Raw genomic sequence first — 17,758 nt, forward strand, 5'->3', positions numbered from 1 at the left:
TTCTCCCAGAGGATTTTGCCATCACTGTGGTCTTGTCTTGGGCAGGATGGATTGGGCTGCGAGAACTCTGTACCAGGCTGGAGCTGGGCTCGGGCAGCCCTGAATTCGGCCCTCAAAGTGGCCAGAAATGCAGCTGGAGGAGATTTGGGAGGTGCTGGGGCCAGCTCCAGCAGCGTGGCTCTTCCTCCCACATGGAGATGGGCGGCAGGTGCTGTATCAGCCGGTGCTGCCCTGCACGGGGGTGTTAGAAACTGGTGTGAGCATCTGGCAGTAACAGTGCCAGGCTGGCCTGGGGTCACTGTTACTGCTTTGTGTCCCTTCGTGCACCCCTGATGTGCCAGGGGTGGGCTGCACGCCCCTGGGGGGGGATGGGTTGGGATTGTTCCTCACTGTGGGTCGGCTGCTGATGCTGGGCCAACAGGAGCAAAAGCTGCCGCAGGCTCATCGGTGTGAGCTGCTGCCCCGTTTGTGCCTCATGGCAAAGGGAAAGGTTTCTTCTTCCCTGCCCCTTCTGCCAGGGGCTCCTTGGGGAGAAATTGGTCTTTCCTGCTGCTCTGGGTTTGCGGGGACACACCAACCCACGCTGTCCCTTCCAAACTGGGTGTGCTTCCTTGGCCTCAGGGCACACAGCTGATGCTGCAGACTGGGTTCCCAAAGCCTTCCCCATTTCTGAGGCCCAGACTGGGGGGCTCCTTACTGCTCTGGCTGGAGCTGGCCCCAGCCCTGATGGGCCGGGTGGGCTCCCCAACCCCCCAGCTGCTCCTGCCAGCCTTGCACGCATCCTGCTCCGTGCCTCTGGGTGTGCTAAGGGCCGGCACAGGGTGACAGCAGGTCCCCAAGCCCATGGTGCAGCATGGGGGGGAGGCAGGGGCTCTGACCACAGACACCCCCCCAGCCATCAGCCTTGCTTGTCCCCGCTGCCGCCTGCGTGCCAGGACACGGGAGCTCTGTGATGGATTTTTAGGTCTGTCAGTCTCCTGTCGCTGCGGCTGGGCTAAGCCTCGCAGCCAGCGGGGACGTGCCAGGATCCAGCCCCTCCCCCCCTCCCCTCCCCCCTCCCTCGTATATTAAATTTCACAAATAAAACTGCAAGTGAAGAGCATCTCAGCACAAACTGCTAAAAATAGCCCCCAGGCTGGAGCCTGGATTGTGCCGGCGAGTTCACGTGCAGCCCCGATCCTTGCCCCCTCCAGAAACATCCCAGGGCTCAGGGCCGCTGATGAGGGGGGAGAGGGGGCTGGGGGAGGCCGAGCAGCATCTAGGGCTGGTAATGACCCCCAGGGACACCGAAACATCTCCCTGGTATCAAGCAGCTCTGCAGGGAAATAAACTCCAACCTCCGAGCGCCCGGGTGTAGCGAGAGACACGGGAGCGGGGCTCTGGCTCCCGTTGCGGGCAGCGCGCGCAGCCCCAGCCTTGGTGCCTGCTGTGTGAGGGCTGCCCTGGCCTTTGCCAGCTGCCCTTGCTCCCTCCCCGAGCTGCAGGGCTGTGTCTGCTGTCACCTTTCCCCCCAGCAAGGATATGGCAGTGTGTTTCCACTGGTACCCCCCTGCTCACCCTGGAGATGATGCTTTTCCTGGCCGAAGGGGCTGTCAGGGCCGGGGGGGCCTGGCTGTGCCGTGGCCGGTGTTCAGGCACAGCCAAGCGTGTGTGATCACAGCCACGCACGCAGGGACACCCTGGTGCTTCCTGGTGTCACGGTGAGCTGGAGCAGGGTTTGGGGTCTGTGTTGAGGAGCAGAGAGGCACAGGAGTCCAGCAGCAGCGTGTTAGGAGGGCCTGGACCACGTTCCCTCGAGGTGTGACCAGCATCTTCCTCACCATCCGGCACACAGGTAAATGCACAGTGGGGGGATCCCAAAAATGTAGGTGCTGCAAAGGAAACATCCCTTCCTTGGTAGGGCCTGGCACCACCCCGAACTGAGAGCACCCCCCGGTGACAGTGGGCACAGAGAAACCCCCCCAGCCCTGCCAGGGCTGCCCTGCTGCGGGCCAGGGGCTCGCACAGCAAGGAGATGAAGTGATGTGCCCAAGAGGACATGGAGCAGCAGTGTCGGAGGATGGAAAGGCTCCCTGGGCAGGGGTCTGGCCTCGAGGGGCTCCCACAGGGTGGGCATGAGGGCACAGGTACTGCTGGGTGCCGGGGAGGGAAGGGGGGACGGTATTGCACCCAGCACACTGCAGGGGGACATGGGAGGGTCCTCTCCCATCGGCACCTCCCCAGAGCCCCGGGAGAAGCCGGTGTCCCTCCTGGCTTCCTGCGACTCGGTCTGGGCATTCCCTGCCTCCTCCCTCCTCGGGCGCTGCCTGCATCCCTCCCCGGGCATCCCCTGCATCCCCGCCTGGGCAGTGCCTCCTTCCCTCTCCGGGCACTGCCTGCATCACTCCCGGGCATCACTCCCTGCATCCCTGCCTGAGCAGCGCCTGTCTCCCTCCCCAGGCACTGCCTGCCTCCCTGCCTGGGCATTCCCTGCATCCCTCCCCGGGCGCTGCCTCCATCCCCCCGGGCGCTGCCGCCTCCCTGCCTGCGCGCCGCCTGCCTGCCTCCCCGACCACCGCCTGCCTCCAGCCCCGGCCCGCGCCGGCTGCCCCCGCTCCCAAACCCGCCGGTGCCCCGGCCGGGCTTTGCGACCCAGCGGCGGCCGCGCTCCCCGCCCGGCGCCCCCCGCCGCCGCCGCCCGGCCCCTCGGTAGCGCCGCGCCGGGCGGGGGCCGGGCCGGGCCGGGCCGGGGCTCTGCAGCGGGGCCGCCCGCCCCGCACCGGGCTCGCCGCATGGCTCCGCCGCCCGCCGGGGCGCCGCCGGCCCGGGCCGCCGCTGCAAGGTAGGGGGGCCCCGCCGGGAAGGGGAGGCGAGAGGTGGCGGGGGGGGGGGTAAAGTTGCCGCTGGGCAGGGCCGGGGGGTGCCGGGGCAGCGGGGCTGGGGTTGGGGCTGGGGGCTCCCAGCGAAAGTTGAGCGCCGGTGCCCCCCGCTCCTCCCCGCCCCGCCGGCCTGGGGGGTGCGTGTGTGTGTCCCTCCGGCATCCCGCCACCTCCTCCAGCGCCAGCATCTCCCCTCCGCCGCGGGCCGGTGCCGGGGATGCTGCGCTGCCCGCCGCGGCCAGAGCGTTCCCTCGGGAGGGTCGGAGCGGGGTGCGGGATGCGGGATGCGGGATGCGGGATGCGGGTGCTGCCGCCGCCGTCGCCCCGCGGGTGTCCGGGCTTGTTCCTCCGGCTGCCCCCGGAGTCGGGGGATGTCGGGTGCGGGTGGCGGTGGGGTGCGCAAGGTCGCACCGGGGGCCGGGGCATCCTTCCCGGGAGCACCCTGCGAGCCCCCGCCCGGCCCTGCAGCCCGCTGAGCTCGGCCTTGCGCTGAGCGCCTGGGGCCACCGGGCCGGTCCCCGCTCCGCCACCCCCACCGCGGGGCCGCCCCGCTGCGTCCCCGCTCTGCGCCTCAGTTTCCCGCGGGGCCGGGAGCCGCCAGGTCGGCCTGAGGTCCGGGGCCCACGGGCCAGCGTCCCCTGTGCATGTCGCCTATGTGCCAGCCGGGGGGGGGATGGGGTTTTGGGGTGTCACGGCAGGGCTCAGCCTGTGCAGTCCACGGGTCGGGGCAGCCCGGGGGGTGCCGCCTCTGTCCCCATCACCCTCTGGCCCTGCGGAGGAGCCGTGGTCGCGTCTGTGGGGAGGAAGGAGGGGTGTGTAGGGACGGGGTGTCCCCGCAGCTGAGTGGCCTCCTGGGATTTGCGATGACAGTGCTTTGTGCTGGTGGAGAAAGGCCCCGGCAGGACCGGCGGGGGGGGGTGTGGGGGCTCCTGCACCCCCCATTTCCCTGCATGTGGCATGGAAACTCTCCCACTGCCGGGGCTGGGGGGAGCGGGTCCCCAAGGGCAGCCAAGGCACAGTCCCAGCGGCACGTGCCACATCCCCCGTGCTGGGCACAAACCCACCCTGCTGCCCCGGGGCTGGGTCAGACCCTGCTGAAGGTTTCCAGCCCCAGTGTGAGGAGGATGAGGATGGTGTGCGCCAGGGCCCAGGCTGGGGGACCGTGGGCAGCCGGGCTGCCCTGAAACCCAGCTGCAGGGACCTCCATGGCTGAGCTCTCATCAGGGAAATAACCCCTTCCAAACTGGCAGGATGGGGGGGTTGAGCCCGCTGCTTTCTGCCAGCTCGGGGGCTGCTGCCCTGTGTTTTGGGAACAGTTTTCAGGGAAAACAGACAAGAGCATCACAAACTGATCAAAGCATCTGCACTTTAGGATAAGCACAAGTCTCTTCCTAGTGACCAGGCGTGAGCAAAAGTGGGACCTGGCCCCTCGCCCTTGCTGTTTCCACCACAGCTCCTGGTCAGGAACCCAGTCCCAGCGAGTGTTTGGGCTCCTCAGACTCAGCTCTTGCACCCTCAGCTGTGGTTTATCACCCCATGTCCCCCAGTACCTGTCCCGGGGCCCCTCTGGCCTCAGCACATGTGCCAGCAGCTTGTGGGCTCACCCCGTCAGCTGGCTCGGAAATTAGCCTCCATCAAGTTAATTGCCAGACCGCTGAAAGCCTGAAATTAAACATTAAAGCTGTCGCTCGCAGGCACAGAGCAAACCCCCCCTCCCCAGCTAAAGGCAATTCTGGCTGTCCAAGCAGAGGGAAGATGGATTTCCCTGGGTGGGGGCAGCACTGGCATCGGGATGGAGCAGCCGGTGCCGGTCCCCACGGGTGGGTGGAAGAAGTCCCCAGCATGGCTGGGACCCTGCTGCCAGCCTGGGCAAACCCTAAGCCACAGATTGCCCCTTTCCCCGAGCTTTTGTTGCTCTGGTACTGGAGGGACTGAGTGTGCCTGGGAGAACCTTCCCAGGATGAAGTTCCCTCAAATCCTGGCTCTCCTTGGCTCTGCAGGGTGGGACACTCCAAGGGGAACCCCGGGGTCTCGCGGTGCTGAGGCTGCTTCTGGGGATGTTGCCCATCCCTGGGATGCTCCTGTCTCTCAGACAGACATAACCCTGGCGCCCTGCTTGGGAAAACATCACCTGAGGCAGTAATAGTGGGATGTGCCAGGGTGTCTGCAGGATCTGACCAGCTTCTCCTTGGCCTTGCAGTGACGGGCTGTCCCGGAGGGGAAATGCATCCTGAATGGGGCTGAGGCCCCCTGCGCGGGAATATGCAGCCTCGGTGCCCCAGAGGAAGCAGCAGGGCAGCGGCCGGCGCGCGGCGGCATGGTGGCAACGTTCAAGATCGCCGTGCTGGGGGCCCAGGGCGTGGGCAAGAGTGCCATAGTCCGGCAGTTCCTCTACAACGAGTTCAGCGAGGTCTGCGTGCCCACCACGGCCCGACGCGTCTACCTGCCCGCCGTGGTCATGAACGGCCACGTCCACGACCTGCAGATCATGGACTTCCCCCCCATCACCGCCTTCCCCGTCAACACCCTGCAGGTAGGGGCACCCCTGGCCCCGCGTGGCGGGACCCCCGTGTTGAGGGGTGACCTCGCTGGGGTTCTGCTGGGTCACCCTGCAGCGTCCCGGCTCTGCCTCCGCCGGGGATGCTCCTCCTCCCACACCGGGGGCTGCAGTGGATCGTGTCCTCATGGGCAGGCTGATCAGGCCCATGGTGAAGTGTATTTTGCAGCTTTTTCACCTAAAATGAGGGCAGGTGCAGGAAGGACAGCGTGCCGCTCCGAGGACCTTGGCTTTAGCGATGCCCACAGCCCTGCCAGGTCTCCCTGTCCAGCTGGGCAGTGGATCCCAGAGCAGTGTGATCCAATTCCATCAGTCTCAGAGCTGGGGCCAGCAAAGGGCTGGGGGAGCGTGGCCAGAGCATTTGGGTAAAAATGGGGGGCGGGGGGGGGGGGGGGGGGGGAGGGTCCTGACGAGCCAGACCCCAATGCACCCACTGCCCAAGCCAGGCTGCCATCACCCCCCAGTGCTGTCCCTGGGGCACTGAGCTCACCAGCTCCTACTTAACTCCCCGGTGCTCTCCGGCACAGCCAGAACAGCCAAAAAAAGGCCTGGGGTTGGGAAATGTTGGCTGAGCACTTTGGTGAGGTTCAATGGGGAAAAATGGGATTTTAAGCTCATCCCAGGGACACAAGTTGTGCCGGTGCCACCGCAGGGAAAGGAGCTGGAGGTGCCCGGCCACAGCCGTGCCAGCTGAGGAGCTGGGCTCTTTCTTCTTTAATCAGTATAATGACATTGCTCCTGCGTGTGGAGGGGACGGGGTTATAGGGGCCTTACAGCCCTCCCAGTCTCCCCCGTGCCACTGGGGAGGAGGAGAAGTGAGCGCTCCAGGGGCGAGGAGGAGGGTTTAAAAATTAATCAGCGTGCGCAGGGAACGAAAGGTCAACAGGAGAGACAGCCCAGAATAGCAGAGGGGGATTTATGGGCACGGCAGCCGTGCTAACACACCCCATTAACTCCCTGCCTCGCTGCGCTCACGAGGAGGTGGCCGGTGGGAACAGATGGAGGTTTCCAGGGAGGAGAGGATGGTCAGAGGGGTGGCTCGGAGGGAAGCGGAGGGGATGGTGGTGGGGATATGGCTCGCTCTGCTGGGAAGCACCAGCGGGCTCTGCTCTGTGCCTGCAGCCCTGCGGTGGTGTCCTGGGAGACGGCAGCTCCCTGCTGTCCTGCTCCTGCATGGAGCCAGGAGGGATGTGCAGTGTGACCCTCCATCAGCCCTGAGCACCCCGGGAGACCTGCCCCACACAGGGAAAACCATCCTGATGCCATGGAAGCAGCACAAGCTGCACCCCAGCGTGGTGCCATAGGTGCAATTCGTCCCTCTCTGGGACTGAGGGGCTGCGCATCACCTCCTTCCCTGGGTGGATGGGAGAGGGGCTGTGTCATGCTGCTCCCTCCCAGCTCCTTCCCATGCTGCGGTCTGTGATGGAGACCAACCCCCACCCCAAAACTTCCCTTCTCCCAGTTTCCTTCAGTCCTGGGGCTTCTCTGTTTCCCTCATTCCGATGACAACCCGGGGAAGGGATGATCCATGGTACTGAAGAGGTCGGTCTGGGGACAAGCGATGCCTTTCCTCCTCAGTGCATCTTTCTCCTCGCCAGCCGTGCTCAGGAGGGTTTGTGGTGCTGCCTCCCTGGGCTGCGATTCCCAGTCCCACTGCTGGGCTGGACAGTGGCTGAAGTGGGGCACAGGGAATAAACCCCCTCTTCCCTCTTCTTCCTGGAAACCTGAAGCTTTCCTAACACCACATATTCCTTACAGCTCCCAACTTCAGCTGCAGAGACACCACCCCCAACTGCTCCTGATCTCACTCTTGCAGACCCCCCTCCCCAGCTGCTGCTGCTCCTCTCCTGTCCCCATGTCCCCCACGAACTCCCCAGCCACCATCCTCCCCCCGGCCCATGGAGCTGCCGGTCCATCACCCCCAGCCTCATTCAGCTGGGGGCTGGCTGAGCCCTGCTCAACCCTCAGCATCCTCCTCACCCACCCTGCCCAGTGCACCACTAATTAACACACCTAATTATCAGCTCTGAGAGGTGAAGCTTTTACATCCAGGGCAGGTTCAGCTCCCTGCTTGGCTCTGGGCTGCTGTGCACTGGGCTGTGATCTGCAGACCAGAGGAACCGGGGCTGGCAAATCCAGGACCCTCTCCTCTGTATTGATGGGGGAACAAGAGATCTCCAGAGACTGGGGGGCTGAAGGGCTGCGGGGGCCAGACACAGCCATTGCAGGGGCAGAGCAGAGCTGGGGCGGGTGCTGGGTGTCAGGGCTGGAGAGCGTGCAGCCCGCTCGCTGCCTGCCCCCTCCTTGGCATGCCCAGCCCCGGATGGGTGCGGGGCCTCCCCTGGGCATGGCGACGGGCTGAGCCAGGATTGATCCCTCTCTGCACCTTGCAGGAGTGGGCGGACGTGTGTTGCAGGGGGCTCCGGAGCGTCCATGCCTACATCCTGGTCTATGACATCTGTTGCTTTGACAGCTTCGAGTACATCAAAACCATCCGCCAGCAGATCCTGGAAACGAGGTAGGGACCTTTATTGGAGGGTGCATGCCCCTGGGGCACCCAGCGGGGTGGTACGGCTCACCCGGGCGCTCCCCTGCTCCTGGCATTGGAGATGAGATGTTAGAGACCAGGGCCAAGCACCTTTGCAGGGCTGGGAGCCCTGAAGCCAAACTGGGCCCAAGGGTGGGAGAAGGAGCAAGTGTCCCCTGTGTGTGGGGATGGTCATCCCTTGGAAGGCAGCTGGGGCTGGCACAGCAGGTGTCTGGCCACGAAGAGGGGCAAAGGAACAGGCCAAGAGGAGACATGTCCCTCAGCAAGCCAAAGCCAAGTGCTGGTTGGGGTCTGCAGGCGGGTCCATCACCACACTGCACCCCATCCCCTTCTGCCCCCCCTCACCACCCGCCCTCCCCAGGGTCATCGGCACTTCAGAGACGCCCATCATCATCGTGGGCAACAAGCGGGACCTGCAGCGGGGCCGGGTGATCCCGCGCTGGAACGTCTCCAACCTGGTGAAGAAGACGTGGAAGTGCGGCTACATCGAGTGCTCGGCCAAGTACAACTGGCACATCCTGCTGCTCTTCAGCGAGCTGCTCAAGAGCGTGGGCTGTGCCCGCTGCAAGCACGTCCACACCACCATCCGCTTCCAGGGCGCCCTGCGCAGGAACCGATGCACCATCATGTGAGCACCCCCGCCCCTGGCCCCGATGGACCCCCCACCCCCAGGGCAGGGGTGATGCCGGACTTACCTTGGGGTCTGTTTCCCCCCCGGCGCTGGCACCCTGCGGTGACATTTGGGGACCGTGCGCCCTGGGTGGTGCTGGGCAGGGTGATGTGGTGGCCACCGGTGGGTCGGAGCGGGTGGACAGCTGGGCTGCCTGGAGGGAGCGAGGGCTGAGGGAGGACCTCAGCTAAGCCCCTGAGCCCTCACAGAGCCTGCGGTGCTTGGGCCCACAGCCGTGCCGGGGAGGTTGTGTATCTGCTGTGCCTCAAACGGGGCGGAGGAGGCAGCTCAGTGCCCCAAGGCTGCTGTCAGGTCTGTCCTTGCTGGCTCCTGCCCTGCCATCACAGGGGCATCACTGCTGCTGTCAGCCCTCACCTGTCCCTGGAAGGTAATTGAGGGGGGGACACGACTCTGTTCCCCAGGCACATCCCATTCTCCTCCCCGCGGCGCTGGGGTTTCAGAGGGTAGAGGAGGCTCCGACACAGGCCGGGTTGTGGGACTATCATCCAGCTCCATTTGAGTCGAGCTCCAGGCAGGATTTCTGGGTGAAAGCCACAAAGGGAAAAAATGAATTAAACAAGCCCCCCCCCCCCCCCCCCCCCCCCTTCCCCTTCCATCCCCCCACGGTGCTGGGTGCTGCTCCCCAGGGCTTCGAGTCCCCCTCCTGCTCTGGTTCAGCCGAGGAAGGCGTCTGCTCCCCACTCCCAGCCCATCGAACACCAAATAATCTGGAAAAGCTCCTTGCCGGGCAGGTCACCCCTCCGCTACCTCGTGTCCCAAGCTCAACGGGCATCTGGCTTTGCACAGCTCTGACCCAAACCCCCGGCATCCCCCCAGGCAGGGGGCCTGGGGTTCCCCCCTGCCCTCGCACCCTGCCAGCGGTGCTGCCAGGCGGGTCCCATCTGGGCTCTCCCAGGGCGATGCGAGGTGGTGGTGGTGTGACAGCTGCCCCAGAGCAATAGGGAGCTGGAGCTGCATTTCCAGTTAGGTTTTCTCTCTCAGCACATCAGGAAAAGGAACGTGAGCCCCTGGTTAGGTTTTTGTGTTAATTCTCTGATCGTGCAGCTGGTTTTCACAGCAGGCTGGCAGGGGGAGGTGTGCTGGCAAAGGGCAAACCAGAACCCGGGGGTGCCGGTGCCCCTCTCGCTGCTCTCTGAGACACCAGGGAACGCTGTCCTCACCCCCAGGTAGGACCTGAGGCCGGTCCGTCCCTGGCAAACCCACGGCAGTGATCTCTGGTGTACGGAGGGGATGCGGGTACCCGGCCCCACGCTCGGTAGGGTAGGGATGCCAGCCCCACCTCTCCCCCACAGCCGGGCTCCCGTCTGGCTGGCGCTGCTGTGCCCTCGGTGACACTTTCTGTTAAGAGTAAGTCCAGCTGAGCTCGGGCACAGCTCAGCTCCCTGCCCCGTCCCTGCATGGGGACTGTGTGCTGCCCTGCAGTCCCAGCGCCCTGGGTCTGGGGGTCACCCTGCTCCTCCCTTCCTGCTCCCAGCAGCCGCTCTGGGAACCAGTCCCTGTCCCCCTTGCTCCAGTTTGAAAAAAGGTGAGGGGTGGGGGGGGGAAGACAAAGGCAATGGGGGGGCACACGGGGACATCTCAGGTGGCTGCGGGAGCCCCGGCCAGGGCAGGGCACTCATCTCCATCCCTCCCCTTCATGGCCCAACCTCGTCTCGTCAGGATTTATCACCACGTGTAAGTCCACGTTCTTGGTCTCTCTGGCTAGCTTTATCCCTCCAAATTGTTTGAGAAGGAAACTCCTTGGTAAATGCTAATAATAAAGCATTTATGAAGTGCTCCGACGTACACATATCAACGACTAAGCCAATACATTGTTTGTTATAACCCTGTAGCCTGCAGTTTATAGCACAATTAGTTACAGGTTTTTATAGCATCTATTTAGTATTTTGGAAAAAAAAAAGGTTATAAATATAATTGTTATATTCTATTGTACTTTATAGACAGAGGAAGTTATATTAGTAATAATAACTCTCACTGCTTCGACAGCATCTCCCAGCTCCCAAGAAAACGAGGGCTACAAAGAGCTTCTTTCCCAAGAGCCCAGAAGGGGCTGGTGGTACCTGCTGGGTACAGGAGGGAAAAGGGGCTGGTGGTACCTGCTGGGTATGGCAGTGACTCGGGGCAGGGCTGTGCAGCGCCTGGCCAGGCTCGCAGGGCCCGGAGCAGCTGCTGGTGACACACGCCTGGCCCTGCTTGCACCCTCAGTACAAAGTGTGACCACTCACCCAACACCACCCTGGACCTGCTGAAAAATAACCTGGTCCCGAGCCTGGGAGAGGCTGAGGATGTCCCCACTGCTGCCCCCAGGGCAGGGACAGGGTTCTGCCCCTGCACATGTGGTGCCGCAGGAGGCGATGCCTGGGTTCGGTCCAGCCCCGGCAAGGATGCTTCCCTCTCCTCCTGCCCCAGTGAGCATCCTGGTTGCCTGGACTTGGCTTTCCTTTCCCACCCTGGACTTCTTGTCAGAGATTCCTGAGGTGTCTACACCACCTGTAACACCCTGCACCCTCTTCTTTGAAATCAAATTAAAGATCAGGTCTGTCCCCCCTTGTTCTGTACCCGCCTTGCTGCTCTTTGCCCGTGGTGCCGGATTGCTCGCCGCCCCACTGCTGCTCTCACAGCCCTTCTGTGGGGCACAGTGGTTGGGGAGGGTGGGGGATGGGAATTATTTCTCCCCTGCAAAAGGAGTAGAAATAATTTTGCGAGCAGGTTCTGCATCCAGAGGGTGCTGGCGCTCACCCTCCCTGCTGCTCTGCAGGGGTGTGCGTCCGGGCTCATCCTCGCTCCAAGGATGGGGCTCTCCTGGTTCCTGAGGGGCTCTTGGAGGGATGTTTGCTGAGCACACAGGCAGCAGAGCGGCAGCACGAATTCCCTTCAGCAGCCGTGGCCCCCCCAGACAGAAAAGACGCAGAGACAGAAGAGCTTTGGTGTATCTATTGCACAAAGACCATCGTCGGGTCGGTGGCTGCAGGCTCGGGAGGGCAGCAGTGAATGCAACAAGCCTTGGTGACAGCCATCACCCTGAGCATCACCCTGAGCATCACCCTGGCCATCGCTGCCCCCCCAGGTCTCCCCCCTTCACCCATAAGGGAGCCTGTGGGGCAGAGTGAGCGCCACGTCCTGTGAGCCCCTGACCTGAGTGACTCCGACTCTTGACCCTTGCCATGGCTCTTGGTGCTGTAGGACGTGGGGATCGCTAGTCCCATTGTACAGAGGGGGAGCCTGAGGTACCAGACGGTTTGCACACTTGTATGCCAGATGCAGGGTGTCCCTGCTTCAGGGGGACACTGTAGGGGCCAGCTGCACCCCTCTTCCCTGCAGAACATGCCCCATTCTCTCAATCTGGGGCTGGATTTTCCCACCCAAACCAGTTCAACAGGGTCTGTTTAGGAGGAGAGTTGCCAGTCCAAAATCCAGCCCATGGGGCAGGAGGGGGTGCAGCTCCAAAGGGTGAGGGGATGGCCTGTCCCCCCGGGGTGCTGGGAGCACCTCCAGTGAGCTGCCCGTGCTGACCTCGGGCAGCGCAGCGTCACTCCAGCAGCACTCCCACCTTTGGATGAGTGAGGGGCCCGTCCCCGCTGAAACGTGGGGTGTGGGGGGGTCAGACCCAAGCCTCTTCATCATCCTCTGTCAGCCAGGCACTGCTGTCAGCTGGCGAGGGCTTGGCCCTGGGGTGGGTGCTGCCGGCCTGGGGGTGCCGGGGGGGTGCCGAGGGGCGATGCTGGCCCCGGGAGGGGGGTGCGCGCTGCCCCAGCGGAGTGGGGATGCGTGAGGGGCGCTTGCCCGGCCTGTGGTCCCGCCGGGGCCGTGCCTTGGGCCGCAGCTTCAGCTTGTAGATGGAGGGCACACGCTCGGGTTTCTTCAGGCACCGACGGGGCTTGGGGACGGTGCTGGCCCTGGCTCCCCGCGGGGTCTGACCCCCTGCTCCCAGCCCCTCTGCCTCCCCACCATCCGGGAGGGCAGGGGGTTGTGGGGTGGCTTGTGGGGGTCTTTTGGAAACCCAGTTCCCCAGTTCCACGGGGCGCAGGGGCTGCAGCCCGCGGGAGAGCTCCTCCACCACCTCACTGTAGCCAGGGGGCTGCATGTGTCCCCAGCACCCACGGAGCCTCTCGGTCCCCTCACTGGAATCACAGGCTCCCCCCAGTTCATCCACTGGCACCCTGGGTCCCTCAGCACCCCCAGTCCCAGAGCTTGGGGCTGGGTGGCACTGCCGGGTGCTCTGGGGACCCTCCCCAGCAGCACAGACTTTGCACCCATCTTCGCAATGGGCTGGAGGAGGGGGCGGCCGGCAGACGGCCAGGCTGGCTTTGATGGGGGGTTTAACGGTGCCATCCTGTTTCAGAGGCTGGCTGGAGGAGTTTTGGGGTGAGAGCAGTTGGCCCTGGCCAAGGGTTCCCCTGCTCCCTTCCCTTGGGCTTTTCTGGCTCTGCGAATCACCCCGAGCATCCTGGTGTGGGGAAGGGGCACAGCCCTTGCTGGGGCTGGGGGCACGGGGTGTCGCTGCAGCAGGGACCCCCCCTTCATGCAGCCTGGCAGCTGCCACAGGCGGTTTGCATCCTCGCTGGGTGCTTGTTGGAGGTGCTGGTGTCAGCTGGGTGCTGGGTGTGCTGCGCCTGCCCCGAGCCCCTGCCGCAGGGGGTTTCCCCAGGCTGCTCCCACGTGGTGCCTTGGGGACCCCCACGCTGTCCTGCGCGCCGGGACCCAGCCGGGAAGGGGTGGGCGCTCTGCCCATCGCCACACGGCCGGGGGAGCTGGGTCGAGTGGGTGACCTGGATGGCGCCGGCTGCATCCCCGCAGGGACAGCCCGTGGCTCCCGCATCCTGCAAGGAGAGAGAGGGGAGAGGGGGCTGGGGCTGCCACCTCATCCCCCCTCCATCCAGCCTGGTGCTGGGCACCTCTGGAAGGGAGGGGGGGAATCAAGGGAGGGAGAAGATCTGCTCTGAAACCAGGCGGTTTGGGGCACGGAGCACGGGCCAGTGCCTACCTGCCCGAGGGGACTCCCTGGGGCTGCGCCGGGTCTCGGCGGGGGCTGGCACTCGGTGGGCGCCCCGAGCCCTCCGGCGAGGGGCTGGCAGGGGGCCGGGGGCCGGGCGGCACACGGGCCCCCCAGGCCACGGGGGGCAGGGGGCTCTGGGAGCGGCTGACCAGCAGCGCGGGCTGGGGCTGGCCACGCGTGGCCACCCCGGAGGCCGGGCACAGCCGGATCTCGTGCTGCACTCGCTGCTGGGGGCTCCTGCTTTTCACGGCTTGTTTGTGAGCTGTGGGGAAAGCGGGAGGGGCTCAGCACCCCCTGCCCACTGCACATCCCCCCCCCGGGTGCAGCCCGCCCAGCCGCCCCCGCCCGTCCCGCCCCGCCGCCCGGAGATGCTGGTCCCGCCGAGGGGGTTGGGGGTCCAGCTCCATCCCAAAGTCTGCCGTGACCTCTAGCGGCCACCGCAGCCCGGCAGCGGCCCCAAACCCACACGCTGCCCGGCAATGGGGGCGAGGCCGGGAGGCTCCTGCCACCGAGACCCCCCACACACCCCCCACCCAGCCCCTCCTCGCCCCAGCCCTGCCCCGGGACGGCCGCAGGGACTCACAGAGCGAGGTGCAGCGGCACGGGTCGTGCTTGTCCAGGTAGTGCTCCAGCGTGTCCCAGCCGCCCCCGACCCGCACCATGATGTGCTCCCGCAGGATCTGCACGGGGTGCCGCGCGCTGTGAGGCCGGGGCGGTGCGTGGGACGCGCCCCTGGGACCCCCCGTCTCTCTTTAAGCAGCCTGGGGTGGCACACTGAGCTGGGAGCTGCGGGCTTGCCCCCAGTGCCACCAGCTCTCCCAAAGGACAGCGTCACCCCCAGCTCAGCGCCGCCAAGCCAGGGAGGGTCTCAGCTCCTGCTGCCGTCCCAATGGGCACGTTCCATCACCCCAGGGACAGCAGGGAGCCTCTCTGAGAAACCCCTCTCCACCACCATGCGCTGAGCCCTTTGGGAAGGCCAGCCTGAGGGATGGGTCCAGGCAGGTCCAGAGCATCCCAGTGTTCCCACTGCCAGGTGAGGCTTGGCTCTGGCTCGTTATGGGGTGGCAGGTTTTGTTCTGGACACATGGGTGGGTATGTCTGTGCAGACACATACTGGGGGCCAAGCTTCCCTGGCCGCCCTGCTTTGGGGCTAATGGGCCAAACCTCACTTCAGCCTCATCTGGGGGATGGAATAGGGAAGAGGCAGCAGAGCAGCATCCCTCGTGCCTGTGCCCCAACAACACGGGGTGAGGAAGACTCACCCGGACAAAGATGAGAGTGTCTGAGTCTCCCACACGGTATTTCCCTTCAGCTATCTTGATCATGGAGAACTGGACAGGGCAGGTACAGCGGCTCACCAGGTGCTGGACCTGCAGGCAGCAGGGATGGGTCCTCACCAGGACCTGGGAAAGGTCCTGGGTGGCCATTCCCATCTCATCCCCATCCTATCTCATCCCCATCCACATCCCCATCCTGCTCCATGGCCCTCTGTACCATCTGGTCAAGGTTGTGGAGGTCCCGTGGTTTCCTGGGGGGCTGAGGCAGGGGTGTGTCTGCAGGGGGCAGGTCCAGGTCCTGTCGGAGCTCCTCCTCAATCTCCTCCTCCATCTGCACAAGGGTTGGGGCACACATGCCGAAGCGGGCGGCGCGGCGTGCCAGCTCCAGCAGGCACAGCACAAAGTTCTTCTCGTTCTTCCTCAGCACCAGGTCCTCTGTCTCAAACATCAGGACGTCTGGAGAAGGGCAGGGCTGGGCTGAGCCAGGGCAGGCATGTGGGGATGGGGACCAGGGGGTGTGGGGCACAGACAGATTCAAAACCCACTCAAAGGGATATCATTCCCTGGAGCCATCCTTCTAGAGCATGGTTGGGATAAATGAACAGAGGCAGAGCCTTCCTCTTGGACATCCTCACACAACGGCACATGGTGTCCCAAAGCCACAAGACCCCGCAGCTGGGTGCACTGGGGACACTTCATGCCCATGCCCTTCCTGGGCATCCACTGGCAGTGGGGACAGGGCATGAGACCCTTTGCTCAGAGCCAGGGCTGCTCCTGGTGTCCTCACAGCCAGGACGATGCCGTGCATGGCAGAGCTGTGCTGTGGCAGCCCCCGGTCCATTTCCACCCCTCCAGCACACACTCGCACTGAGCAAACACACCTGCCACGTGCCAGCACCCTTCAAAGCTGCTGTGGAGCCTGGAATAGCTTGTGCAAGAAATCCCAGCTCGGGAGTTTCTTGTGCTTGTGGTGCTGCCTGATGCCCGATGCCGATGCCCCGGCTTTGGGGACACAGGGGAACGCTCCCGAGGTGATGCCAGGAGCAGCTGGAGGGGAATGGCACACAGGGACGAGGGGTGGGGGGAGCCCAGCACCCTACCTTTAATGTCCATTTCCTTCCTGCACCACTGGATGAAGTTGGAGATGTTGTCCCTGGCCTGGAAGGTGCCCGGCTGTGCCGCGAGGTTGCAGGCAACACCGGTGGTGGGCAGGTGGAGGTGGCAGGCCACAGCGGGACGGTCCCGGGCAAACTCCCTGGCCACGTGGGTGATGTTGTTGGCATGGGAGCAGAGCACGGTCCCCGTCTCCAGCGCCTCCACGAAGGTGCCCACCGCGATGTCGAGGTGGTAGAGCTCCTTTAGCCACTCAGCCAAGTCCTCCTTCATGGCGTAGAGGTACTGCTCTCCGGACCGGTAGGGGCGGATGCTGCGCACCACGGCACCCAGCGTGCCCCACATTTTGCCATAAGACTGGGAGGAGACGGAGGAACGGGGTGATGAGGGCAGGGGGAGCTGCCCCAGGCTGTGTACCCAGCCCACCTGCCCCACAGCCACACTCACCGTGTGCCGCTTGCTCTCTGCCGCCCAGGATGGTGACACCGTCCTCGGGTGCTGGGATCCCTTCTGGGGTCCAAGGGCTGTGATGCAGCCTGGGGAAAGGAAATCACCCTCCTGGGCAGTGGGTGTTTTGTTTCCTTCCCAAGTGCTGTTCCCTTCTCCTTGGTGACAAGGGACCGGCTGCAAACACTCCCCGTTAACCCTTCAGTGCCAGCTCCTCTGCCCAGAGCCCTGCTCCTTCGTCCCCAGCCAGCCTGGGGATGGGTTTTCCACTGAGGTGCCCAGATCCAGGGCAGAAGGGGTTAGAGAGCGGCTCCTCAGGATCCCAAGTTGCTCACAACCCCAAAAGAGGGGGGATTTCCACCCTCTCTGCTGCCCCTGCACACATCACCACAGGTGGGGTGACCTGGGCATCCTCAGGACTTGGCACCCCGAATTGGCAGACCTGAGGCAGCCACGTGTTTGCACCCATGTTACAGTCCCAGACACTGCTGAGCTGCCACCGTGTGTCATCGCAAGCCCAAACACACTGTGCTGGGAGCCCACACGAGCAGGGAAGCCTCAGCACAAGTCACCCTAAGCCAAACTCCCTCTGACTTGGGAGTTTCTATCCCTCAAGCCCAGAGGGATGGAAAGAGGCTGACCCCACCTCCAAAGCCTGGAGCAAGTCCCCCCAAGAGCCCCACTCCCCAGGACCCCTTTTCACACCCATCAGTGGGAAGGGGGAAGCCCTGCCACGTGCAGCACGAGCTCCCAGCAAATGTAGCAGCTCCACCTGCACATCACAGCACAGACCCAGCCTCCTCTCCCCCAAACCTCTTAAAAAAATAATCATTACCAAGCCAAAGCATGTGGGGGTTGTTCCCCTGCCCCCCTTTGGGGTCTGGTGGTTTTGCACTGTGTTCCCTTGCTGCTCTCTTCCCAAACTGCCTGTGACAGTGAGGTCCTTGGCAGCAGCTGAGCTGAGCTGAGCTCCCTCAGCGACTCCAGGAGCTGGGGCTTTAAGAAAATAACTACAGGAGCGAGTGGGCACCACTGGGAATGTCAGGGACTCCTTCCTAACCCAGGGCTTGCAGAGCTGCCCCAGCTCCCAGGTACTGCTGCAAAAACCAGATCTACCAGGGGTGTGCTCAGCCCTTGGGACTGAAACGGAGCCTCTCATGGGCTCCAGGGGCTTCTTGCTGTCAGGGGATGCCATTCCCTCCCTGGAACCAGCTGCTGATGCTCATGCAGATCACTGCTGCATCAGCTCCTGTCATTTTGGGGGAGGAAAT

At 64.2% G+C, this 17,758-nt stretch overlaps 2 protein-coding genes across 3 annotated transcripts; one reads left to right on the forward strand and one right to left on the reverse strand.

The window, feature by feature from the left end:
* The first annotated feature begins 2,710 nt into the window (after positions 1 to 2,710).
* RASL10B (RAS like family 10 member B) lies at positions 2,711 to 10,164 on the forward strand. 2 transcript variants are annotated; one of them, XM_084272980.1, is made up of 4 exons: positions 2,711 to 2,821; positions 5,059 to 5,391; positions 7,889 to 7,933; positions 8,325 to 10,164. In XM_084272980.1, the coding sequence occupies exons 2-4, from the start codon at positions 5,176 to 5,178 to the stop codon at positions 8,805 to 8,807; spliced, it is 744 nt and encodes a 247-aa protein (XP_084129106.1). In that variant the 5' UTR covers positions 2,711 to 2,821; positions 5,059 to 5,175; the 3' UTR covers positions 8,808 to 10,164. The 2 variants fall into 2 exon arrangements, with proteins under 2 accessions (XP_084129106.1, XP_084129107.1); XM_084272981.1 differs by having other exon boundaries at positions 7,809 to 7,933; positions 8,325 to 8,735.
* A 2,091-nt stretch (positions 10,165 to 12,255) lies between these two features.
* On the reverse strand, positions 12,256 to 17,682 carry GAS2L2 (growth arrest specific 2 like 2; the record flags this gene model as incomplete). Its single annotated transcript, XM_084273051.1, has 8 exons — positions 12,256 to 13,003; positions 13,639 to 13,912; positions 14,234 to 14,330; positions 14,913 to 15,020; positions 15,145 to 15,383; positions 16,028 to 16,397; positions 16,488 to 16,576; positions 17,604 to 17,682. The coding sequence occupies 8 exons, from the start codon at positions 17,680 to 17,682 to the stop codon at positions 12,256 to 12,258; spliced, it is 2,004 nt and encodes a 667-aa protein (XP_084129177.1).
* Between the last annotated feature and the right edge of the window lie 76 nt (positions 17,683 to 17,758).

Source organism: Gallinula chloropus (assembly GCF_964237585.1).
Source record: "Gallinula chloropus genome assembly, chromosome: 19".
In the NCBI taxonomy this organism is placed as follows: Eukaryota; Metazoa; Chordata; class Aves; order Gruiformes; family Rallidae; genus Gallinula; species Gallinula chloropus.

Coding starts and splice junctions, on each gene's coding strand:
- RASL10B (XM_084272980.1), top strand. CDS start 5,176: ATGGTGGCAACGTTCAAGATCGCCGTGCTGGGGGCCCAGGGCGTGGGC. Junction 5,392..7,888: donor TCCCCGTCAACACCCTGCAG/GTAGGGGCACCC, acceptor TTGCTTTGACAG/CTTCGAGTACATCAAAACCA. Junction 7,934..8,324: donor CAGCAGATCCTGGAAACGAG/GTAGGGACCTTT, acceptor CGCCCTCCCCAG/GGTCATCGGCACTTCAGAGA.